Consider the following 11,755-nt stretch of genomic DNA (forward strand, 5'->3'; position numbering starts at 1 on the left):
ATCTTCACAAAAATTGACTATATTCTATACAAGAAACACTTAACAAGGGTAAAAGGAGAAACAGAATCCGTTAGTCGCCTCTTACGACATGCTGGGGAGCATCGGGTAAATTCTTCCCCCTAACCCGCGGGGGGTGCATTAACAAATGACATGGCGTGCTACGCGAGTAAGTTCTTCATTCTCATTCTTTTCTGAAAGTTGCAAAATTACGCTTATTACAACGAAAAGAAAATATTCATACAATATTTTCTCTTTTTCCCTTGATGTGTTATTTAATGTGATGGAGGATTGCAGGTTTTTGTAACCACAAGTGAACAAAGTGAGAAGAGAAAATCACTTCTAAATTGCAAGAGATATATAAGTGAGAAGATGCAATCACAGTTCTATTTGACATAGTTTAAATCAAATTAAAGTGAAGTTGAAATCCATTCTGTGACATGATCTCATTTCTACTTCTCTACTCTAAACTCTTACATACACACACTGAGGCATACACGATCCTCACACACACATACATACACACACACACACACACACACACACACACACACACACACACCGTGACACGGACACATACACTCACACACACCACATCTACATGTACATATGGAAAATAACTGAAAGAGATGCATGCAACCAAACAATTCAACAGTAAAATGAAACCACTTGAACAAAATCTTAATTTCTCCTTCAAAAATGACCATCAAACAAACTCAACTATAAGAAAAATGTGACTGTGTCAGTGTGTTGAAAACGAATGGTCTATCCACTGCATAACAAAACAAGTCGCGTAAGGCGAAATTACTACATAGTCTACATTTAGTCAAGCTGTGGAACTCACAGAATGAAACTGAACGCACTGCCTATTTTCACAATGACCGTAGTCCGCCGCTAGTGAAAAAGGCAGTGAAAGTGATGAGCCTGTTCAGCGCGTGCTGCATAGCACGCTTTACTGTTCCTCTCTTCGTTTTAACTTTCTGAGCGTGTTTTTAATCCAAACATATCATATCTATATGTTTTTGGAATCAGGAACCGACAAGGAATAAGGTGAAATTGTTTTTAAAACGATTTCGGAAATTTAATTTTAATCATAATTTTTATATTTTTAATTTTTAGAGCTTGTTTATAATCCGAATATAACATATGTATATGTTTTTGGAATCAGAACATGATGAAGAATAAAATAAAAGTATTTTTGGATCGTTTTATAAAAAATAATAATGACCAAAGTCATTAATTAATTTTTAAGCCTCCATGCTGAAATGCAATACCAAAGTCCGGCCTTCGTCGAAGATTCCTTGGCCAAAATTTTAATCAATTAGATTGAAAAATGAGGGTGTGACAGTGCCGCCTCAACTTTTACAAAAAGCCGGATATGACGTCATAAAAGACTCATGTAAAATTTCATAAAGATCGGTCCAGTAGTTTAGTCTGAATCGCTCTACACACACACACGCACAGACACACACCACGACCCTCGTCTCGATTCCCCCTCTATGTTAAAACATTATTTTAGTCAAAACTTGACCAAATGTAAAAATGCTGAATCATTGAATGTATAAAGTGCCAAAGTTTCCATGAACAATTTCCAACATGCTTGCAGTTTACCTGCTCTGTTGTCCAAAGTTCTGATCACTATAATCGAAAATATGTCAGAAAAAGATGATTTAACATTTGCATCAAAATATAGACGGCATAAATCATATCACACAAGGATTGGACGGTTAGACGGTTAAAACAGCTTCTTCTTTTATGATAATGCTGACTGCGGAAGAAAATAAAGCAAAGCATGCACAGAATTGCTACACAAATTTATCTTTTGTTTCTCAGTAACTTAATACTGCAAATGCAAAATGAATATACAAATTCATGAATACTGTACATTGGTAAAATGTCCGGAGTAGCAAAACATTTGTACAGTTAGTTCAAAATGTATTAAAATAAAAAAATTAAAATTAATGCTGCGCACAAAGTTTGCAATAATGCTATTTATACGGCAACATTCTGCAGCTGAGGAGACCGTATGGTGGCTTCAGAATAATATAGTTACTTCAGACAAATATATGTCGAAACAGTCTTTACTTATATCAATAACAACATAGCTTGCAAACACTCATACAATGCTGAACAATTTTAAATTGCGTTAACTTTACCACTCTGTCACCACACATTGCATCAAATAAAGTCATTGCATGGCCGTAATAATGTGGGTCTCGTTAGCAAACATATCATACAAATCCTAAAGAAAAAGAAAAATTATAAACAAAACTGAAGAATGTAACAATATTTCAAATCAGAATTGAATCAAACATTCAACACATAATACATATTAGAAAAAACAAACTCATGATTAAACGTTGAATCACATCTAAGATTTTAAAGGCAGTAATTAATAAGGGTTTGTTGGTGATTTTTGTCACATGAATGTTCTCTGCATGCATCTACCGCGGTGACAGCAAAATGTTTTATTTCACGTATTGCACACAAGACGTCTTAACCTAAACTACACCAACAATAAGCGATACATACAACTCGAAAATATCACCACAGGCGAGTCGAAGAAAGCCCAAACATTAAATCCCTACATTTCATCTTTCAACTTCAAAGTCAAATTAAATTTTACTCAGTGAACGATTGCAAGAAGGGTCGAGACCATCTGCCATAGGCATTCACACTCGTCCTTTCACCTGTTCCCTTCATGTCCCGTTGTGCTCTCACACCGCCCCGTCCCTGCACTCGCTGCTCCAACCACCTCTGAATTTTGTTCCGCTGCCAGACTTGTCGATTTTACAGACGCTCCAGGGGGGGGATGTCGGGTCGCTGCGGTAGGCTACCCCATCTTGAACACACGGCCAGTACCGTGTAACTGGCCTTGACACGGAACGATCCAAGGGGGGCAATCTCAGTCATCTGAAAGGGGGAAATCCAAACGCAATCCGCCTTGTTCGATTTTATGGGCTTGGACGATAGAGAAAAATAAGAAAAGCAAAAGCTGCAGTCCAGTCTGGACGAAACTACTATCAAGAACGCAGAATTGATTTTTTCTGAGTTTTTTTTAGCCGTAAGCGCCATGTTTATCGGAGCAGGAAACTCTTCCAGAGTGAGGCCCCTTTGTTGGTTTCACTGCGGCCGCATTGTGAACAGCAGTTATGAGAAATTCGAAATGAGAAATGGCGCTTACGGCTAAAAAAAAACCCTCAAAAAAATCAATTCTGCGTTCTTGATAGCAGTTTCGTCCAGACTGGACTCCAGCTTTTGCTTTTCTTATTTTTCTCTATCGTCCAAGCCCATAAAATCGAACAAGGCGGATTGCGTTTGGATTTCCCCCTTTCAGATGACTGAGATTGCCCCCCTTGGATCGTTCCGTGTCAAGACCAGTTACATGGTACTGGCCGTGTGTTCAAGATGTAGGCTACCCTCGGAAGATGACACTGCACTTCTGCTGAGTCACTTCGACGGTGTTCAGTAGTGGGTCTGTCCCGAGCTAACGGACGCAGCCCACAACCTACTATGCCCCCTACAAACGACATTGACTTTAAGTCGCGGAGCCAGACTGAGTGAGCGTCCCCTCCAGAGAGCAGACCGCCACCACGTCCCTCCGTCGACCCCCCAGAACGTCACACGTTGAAGACTGACAGCAGAACAACTATTCAGGGAAGGATCGAACAGGAACACTGTGACCAAGGTCAACATGATAGCTCCGGGCACGAAGGGCCACAAGAGCAAGGACAATTTTTATTTTGGATGATTAATGAGATGAGGATGACTATAATGATGATGCTTGGGATTTAATTTTGGTTTTTTGAGACTACGTGACAGGGCATCACTCTACGCTTACTGTCATAATATATCCTGGCGTTAACCAGGCCCGAGAACTGCCGCACCTGCGGTGTTGGTCAGGTATACAGAAACTGACTTGAGCACCCTCAAAGTCGCATTCGTTAAGTGAATGACACTCGGCTGTGTGATCCCAGCCTTCCCATAGGAACCATAGCACTTCCACTCTGGGTTGGAGCCGACCGTAGCCCGAAAAACCCACATGACCCTGATGGGATTCGAACCCACGACCTTCCGGCCTGCAGCCCGATGCGCTAACCACTGCGCTACGGGGGCCGGTATCCACTGCTTCTTGCCCCATAACCGTCCATTTGCAGCCGTACCAAAGCTAACCCATATAATATCCGTCAAAATGTTACACCGTGGGTCTAGCGTTCAATAAACAAAAGTCAATTGACACAGCGTCACAGTTTCTAATTTCAAACAAAAACGATTTTCATGTGACCAGTTCAAGCACAAGTCCAAAATATATGAACAAGAACATTTTTTTAAACAACAAAAACTCATTCATTGAATTGAAACAAAGCCTGGGATTTAAACTAAATCAAATGAGTGATCAGTAGCGTTGCTCTAATAAAACATGTCGTCATGCATATCAAACACAAACTCAAAGGCCAGAACACAAAAGCAACAACCACAAAAGCAACAAACACAAAACCCAAAGCAAGACGTTCAGAGTGTGTCAATGAAGTAAGACAACCGTGTAACAAGGTGCGTCTCGAACTGAAGGTGCCACAATGACTCTAGTGAACAAACAAGGGTAGTTTAGGGTGAACAATCCAGACTCTGGGAAAATAAGACACTAGTTATTGAAGATACCAATCCTAGCCGTAGTGCCAGCCCCACACACACACATCTGGTGAGAGCAGTCTCACACACACACACACACTCACACACACACTCACACACTCACACACACACACTCACACACACACACGAACCCCCCCCCCCCACACACCCACACACACACACACATAGACAAATACACACGAACCCCCTCCCCCCCCTCACACACACACAGGTGAGGCATGCAGCCCAATCACCTAAAAGGTGCAGAGTGCCTGACGATCCTAAGGTGCTCGGGAACCTTCAGTTCGGGGCCTACCTTGGACTTGGCTTTGGACTTGCTCGACGACGTCGAGGACAAGGACGTCTTGGAGGCGCCCTTACGTACCTTCCCCTTGTTCTTATTCCCCAGCGACTTCCTGCGGCCGTGATGGCCGCTTTCTTCCGTGTGCAACTCCTCGCCTTCCTCGTTGAGGCCGCCTATCTGAGATGTCTTGGGCCCCCTGCCTTTCGCCCTGGCAAACGCTTCGCTCTGTGTCTCGGGCTGTTGGGGGCAAAATTAAAAAAACAAGAATTTAATTTAATTATTGACAAAACAAAACCTTACATTTACAAAATCACAAAACAAGAATTGTAGGTTACTGGAACGTTTAATTATAGACAAAAACAAAACGTTACCTTTACAAATTGTAGGTTATTGGAACGTTTAATTACAGGTATTGACAAAACCAAACGTTACATAATTTACAAAACAAGCGGTGCAGGGTATTTCTAACGTTTCATTATTGACAAATCAAAACGTTACATTTACGAAACATTTACGTTTCCATTGGTGAATGTAACGTTTTGTTTTGTCAATAATGAAACATTCTAATTTGCTACAATTCTTGTACAGTACCTACTATCATGAGCATTTGTGACAAAATTTGAGTCTTTAGTCCTGGATTGACTGCATTGAGGGTACAGTTTATCCCGGACAATAACGTTTCTAACCTCTACTCTTGCATACAGGCCCACAGATCTAAGACTAAGTGTGAACAGCGGGACAAACAAACAAAGAAACAGACAGATATACAGCAGACAGACAGACAAACAGACAGACAAACAAACAAAACAGACAAACAGACAGACAGATAGATAGACACAGACAGACAGACAGACAGACAGGCAGACAGACAGACAGACAAACAAACCAACCAACAAACACTCAGACTAACAGACAGATAGACAAACAAACAGACAGAGTGAAACCAATAAGGAAGAAGAAGAAGGAGACGAAGAAGAGGAAGAAGAACAAGAAGTAAAGAAGAACAAGAAGAAGACGAAGAAGACGAAGAACAAGAACAAGACGAACGAGAACGAGAACAAGAACAAGAACAAGAACAAGACCAAGACCAAGACCAAGAACAACATGCGAACAAGAAGAAGAGTGGCAACGAAGCCTCCCCACTGACCTCTCTGGCCATGCAGGTGATGAAGCAACCGTCCATCATGGCGGTGGGCAGGACAAGAACAAGAACAAGAACAAGACCAAGACCAAGACCAAGACCAAGACCAAGACCAAGAACAACAAGAACAAGAAGAAGAGTGGCAACGAAGCCTCCCCACTGACCTCTCTGGCCATGCAGGTGATGAAGCAACCGTCCATCATGGCGGTGGGCAGGACAAGAACGAGAACAAGAACAAGAACAAGACCAAGACCAAGACCAAGAACAACAAGAACAAGAAGAAGAGTGGCAACGAAGCCTCCCCACTGACCTCTCTGGCCATGCAGGTGATGAAGCAACCGTTCATCATGGCGGTGGGCAGGAAGCGCACGTACTTGCCGTCGATGCCGATCTGTTCGTCGATCTCCTCGGCACTGTAGGGCAGGACAGGGGGGATGACTTTCCAGGGGGGCATCCTCTTGGGCAGCTGCTGCATGTTGACGTACTCTATGGACTTCTGCACGACCATGTCGTTCTCCGCGTCGTTGGTGGAGCGGGTCAGATACGCCACGCCTTGGACCCTGTGCACTGCAACAATCATGGTTTGTTGTCATTGACGTTGTAGGACAATGCCATAGCTCAGTGTATCTGTCTCTGTCTCTCTTTCTCACTCTTGTTCCGTGTAGGATTAATAGATAGGAACACCACGCCTTGGATCCTGTGCACTGCAACAACCATGATTTGTTGTCATTGACCTTGTGGGACAATGCTATAACTCGGTGGATCTGTTTCTCTTTTTCTCTCTTGTACAGTACCCGGCGAACGAAACGCTACTAATTCGAGCCCACTGTTGCAAGTGATTATTCGTCATTTTCAAATTGTCGTAAAATATGAACCAGATAAGGTACATAAAAAAAGAAAGACAGAGTCGTGGAAGATATTTTGCTGGCTGTAGGTAGTGCAGATTATTTAATCGTTTTCTGTTTTTACCTTTTTCTAAACTGTGTTATACAGGGTAGGGGTCAATCGAGTCGTGATTGCAGTCGAACGTTTCACTTCAACACGGTAAAAATGCATATTTTTCAACATATATAGCAATTTTTGTGTGATAAAAGCTTTGGCTGTGGACAGAAACGAGTCCGTTTTAGGCGTCAAAGTTAGAGTGAACGCTGCCAAAAGTGAAAAAAAGATAAAAAGCCTAACGGTTTTAAGGTTTGTGTTTCTGCAACTGTTTTGACATGCGCAAGTTATCCAGATAGGGTGAATACAGCGAATGAGCGCTCTAGCGCCGTTAGTTTGTCAGATCAAGAGGTGGTCCATATTAGGAGCCGGTCCATATTAGGAGCCCTTCCCCTACGTGTATGTCCAGGGGTTCCTTATAATTATAATGGTGGTCCAGTGAACGATACCTTCCGCCTGTGGTCAGAGCAATATATTGGCAGATTTTCGGATTCTTCTTCTTCCTTTGGTTAGATGTACGATCTGCACGCTAGATAAAGCGAAGCGGTAGGCTAAAAACAGCATACATTAATGAAAAACATTCATCATAACAGTGGCCAGGTTGCTTGTGTGCGCAATTTAGAATAATTCTATGCATGATTGGTTGTAATGTATTTGATTTCACAGATCTATCACACTTTCAGGGAACTGGGAAGCCGTTTGAGCTGATGTAGCGAATCGATGTGGGCGTAACCTGCGCACATTTCTTCTGAATTGCCCTTAGGATGAACAGGAGGCAGGGAAGGAGATCAACCCAGACGTGTTTGCCAAGGTACGCATGTCCTGCATTTGCATATAGTGTGTAGTTTTGCAGAGAAATATTGACTTTCAAATTGAAATGATAAGTTGCGGAATCATTGATTATACTATATGCTGAAATACTCTGTTTCAAAATTAATATCTCCGTGCAAAACACACCAGACAGTCGCCAAACTCTTATGTGGACACACACACACACACACACCACACACACACACACATGCACACACACCAGGGCCGGACCAAGTTCGTTTGAGGGGGGGGGGGGTTCAACTGAAGGCAGGGGTCCATGGGCCGCCAAGACAACGCCCCGCTGGGGGGTCTGGGGGGCAAAGCCTCCCAGAAGCCGAGAAAATTTTGCGTTTGTGAGGTCATGTTTTGGTCTTTCCTTGCAACTGGGAATCAAAATTACACATTTTCAACAGTAACATTAACAAAATACTTCAGATATTCATTTACCATAGTGGTTCAGTGGAATAATCCCAAAGACATATATGCCTAGTGAATAAGTCTGACATATTTTTTTTTCTTTTCTCTGAGAGGTACATCGGATGGCCAGGGGGGGGGGGGGGGTCCGGAACCCAGGACCCCCCCCCCCCCCCAGATCCGGCCCTGCACACACTCACACACACACACACACACACACACACACACACACACACACACAGCCAGCCCCCTCTCCTTCTACATTTGACAGAAATCTAAATGTTGATACACAGTTTCACAATAAACAAAAGTATGCGAATGATAACACTTGCTACGATGTGGAACTTCAGTAAAATAGTGTTTGATTTCTTAACATGCATCGTGTGTGTGCAGGAACCATACTGCTTGGCTGAGGCAGTTCACTTTCTGGAGATGGAGCTAACAGTAATGTGACGAAACATTGTGGATGCACTTCATGTAAGTTTAAGCTTTCTGTGGGATACAGCGCAGTTACATTTTCAGAATGCTGCCTTATTTTGTAGTCTTCTCCTTAAAAGGTGGAAAAAATATACATATTTTTAAGTTCAGTGAGTGCTGAGGCCTGCAATGATATAATAGATGCTTTCCTGAACTAAGTCTACTCAGAATTTCCATTCGTTATGGTAGAGTAGTGCCGTAAACACTGAGGCCAGCTTTAGTCAAAGCATGGCCAACAGACAACACGCTGCTGATCCGCTTGGATCTGCCATTGCCGCTAACAGTGTATGCAGGGTGCATTCAATATGACACCCTTTTCTTTTGAAAATATTCTCATCGGAGTTTATGATTGATTTTGACAGTGATCGCTGGCCTCCAATGGTCGCTGACAAGGTGTTTTCCTTCGGTTCACGTAGGTTTAGCTTGAGATCACGTGAGTTAAAAGCGATCCGTTTGGAAAGAAATTCAGTTTTTGTTAGTTTGATCTAAATAATGAATTATTCAAGAAAATTATGATAGAAATTAGCATGCATTTTATATTAAAGAATGCATTCCATATTATAGAATACATTCTACATTTATAGAATGCATTCTATAAAATAGAAGACATTGTATATTTAATATAGAATGCGTTCAATCATACTTGTCATTTGCCCAGAAATGTATTCTATGATAGAATGCATTCTATAACGTCCAACAATGCATTCTTATGATAGAATGCATTCCATAAAGCGTCCCAAAACTTCTACAGGCCAGCTCGGTATGGTCCCTGCTTCCAAATCAGATCTACAAACACTCTCACACACAGCTCTCTCTTGTTCAATGTATATTCTATAGAAAGGCCTACATACAAGGGAACTCCTCTTTCCAGACATCCAACAATGTGAGAAAGGCAGGTCCTACACAGGAGGAAGTCTTAACACGGGGCTACATTAAGGGAAGTAATGAACAGAAAATCTGAGGAAAACAGGGTCTTAAACAGGGACTGGGTGGCCGAGTGGTAACGCACTTGCGCTCGGAATCAAGAGGTTGCGTGTTCGACCCTGGGTCAGGCCGCTATTTTCTCCTCCCTTTCCTAACCTAGGTGGTGGGTTCAAGTGCTAGTCTTTCGGATGAGACGAAAAACCGAGGTCCCTTCGTGTACACTACATTGGGGTGTGCACGTTAAAGATCCCACGATTGACAAAAGGGTCTTTCCTGGCAAAATTGTATAGGCGTAGATAAAAATGTCCACCAAAATACCCGTGTGACCTGGAATAATAGGCCGTGAAAGGTGGATGCAGCGCCTAAAGGCAGTCGATCTACTGGCCGATGTGAATGCGTGATATATTGTGTAAAAAATTCCATCTCACACGGCATTAATAGGTAACATGCGCCTTGAGTCGCCTTGTGTGGTGAGATACGTGCGCGATATAAATCCTCGTAAATAAATAAATAAATAAATAAAAATTAATTGGGTTGGAGGAAGTCTTACAATGGGGGGAGGGAGGGAGAGTGTTTAAACGTGTGTTGGAGTGAACTGACATTTGAGCGCCTGACTGGGGGAGGGAGGGAGAGTGTTAAACGTGTGTTAGAGTGAACTGACATTTGAGCGCCTGACTGGGGGAGGGAGGGAGAGTGTTTAAACGTGTGTTGGAGTGAACTGACATTTGAGCGCCTGACTGGGGGAGGGAGGGAGAGTGTTTAAACGTGTGTTGGAGTGAACTGACATTTGAGCGCCTGACTGGGGGAGGTAGGGAGAGTGTTAAAAGTGTGTTGGAGTGAACTGACATTTGAGCGCCTGACTGGGGGAGGGAGGGAGAGTGTTTAAACGTGTGTTGGAGTGAACTGACATTTGAGCGCCTGACTGGGGGAGGGAGGGAGAGTGTTATAAGTGTGTTAGAGTGAACTGACATTTGAGCGCCTGACTGGGGGAGGTAGGGAGAGTGTTAAAAGTGTGTTAGAGTGAGCTGACATTTGAGCGCCTGACTGGGGGAGGGAGGGAGAGTGTTAAAAGTGTGTTAGAGTGAACTGACATTTGAGCGCCTGACTGGGGGAGGGAGGGAGAGTGTTAAAAGTGTGTTGGAGTGAACTGACATTTGAGCGCCTGACTGGGGGAGGGAGGGAGAGTGTTATAAGTGTGTTAGAGTGAACTGACATTTGAGCGCCTGACTGGGGGACGGAGGGAGAGTGTTAAAAGTGTGTTGGAGTGAACTGACATTTGAGCGCCTGACTGGGGGAGGTAGGGAGAGTGTTAAAAGTGTGTTAGAGTGAACTGACATTTGAGCGCCTGACTGGGGGAGGGAGGGAGAGTGTTAAAAGTGAGTTAGAGTGAACTGACATTTGAGCGCCTGACTGGGGGAGGGAGGGAGAGTGTTAAAAGTGTGTTGGAGTGAACTGACATTTGAGCGCCTGACTTGGGGAGGGAGGGAAAGTGTTAAAAGTGTGTTGGAGTGACCTGACATTTGAGCGCCTGACTGGGGGAGGGAGGGAGAGTGTTATAAGTGTGTTAGAGTGAACTGACATTTGAGCGCCTGACTAGGGGAGGTAGGGAGGGTGTTAAAAGTGTGTTGGAGTGAACTGACATTTGAGCGCCTGACTAGGGGAGGGAGGGAGAGTGTTAAAAGTGTGTTGGAGTGAACTGACATTTGAGCGCCTGACTTGGGGCGGGAGGGAAAGTGTTAAAAGTGTGTTGGAGTGACCTGACATTTGAGCGCCTGACTGGGGGAGGGAGGGAGAGTGTTAAAAGTGTGTTGGAGTGAACTGACATTTGAGCGCCTGACTGGGGGAGGGAGGGAGAGTGTTAAAAGTGTGTTGGAGTGAACTGACATTTGAACGCCTGACTAGGGGAGGGAGGGAGAGTGTTAAAAGTGTGTTGGAGTGAACTGACATTTGAGCGCCTGACTGGGGGAGGTAGGGAGAGTGTTAAAAGTGTGTTGGAGTGAACTGACATTTGAGCGCCTGACTGGGGGAGGTAGGGAGAGTGTTAAAAGTGTGTTGGAGTGAACTGACATTTGAGCGCCTGACTGGGGGAGGGAGGGAGAGTGTTAAAAGTGTGTTGGAGT

The 11,755-nt window shown here is 43.6% G+C and overlaps 1 protein-coding gene and 1 non-coding gene across 3 annotated transcripts in view; both read right to left on the bottom strand.

The window, feature by feature from the left end:
• Positions 1–11,755, bottom strand: part of LOC138968812 (putative methyltransferase NSUN7) — a 70,693-nt gene that overhangs the window by 453 nt on the left and 58,485 nt on the right. For both annotated transcript variants that reach the window (XM_070341459.1, XM_070341461.1), the window contains exons 9-11: positions 6,382–6,638; positions 5,012–5,167; positions 1,609–1,635 (exon numbers count right to left, since the gene is read on the bottom strand). In XM_070341459.1, the coding sequence (XP_070197560.1) occupies positions 1,633–1,635; positions 5,012–5,167; positions 6,382–6,638 (416 nt within the window). In that variant the 3' untranslated portion in view covers positions 1,609–1,632. The remainder of the gene's footprint in view (positions 1–1,608; positions 1,636–5,011; positions 5,168–6,381; positions 6,639–11,755) is intronic.
• Positions 4,041–4,114, bottom strand: Trnac-gca (transfer RNA cysteine (anticodon GCA)). The gene has a single exon. It is a non-coding gene; the product is annotated as a tRNA-Cys (tRNA).

This window comes from Littorina saxatilis, linkage group LG6 (genome assembly GCF_037325665.1).
Source record: "Littorina saxatilis isolate snail1 linkage group LG6, US_GU_Lsax_2.0, whole genome shotgun sequence".
Lineage (NCBI taxonomy): Eukaryota > Metazoa > Mollusca > Gastropoda > Littorinimorpha > Littorinidae > Littorina > Littorina saxatilis.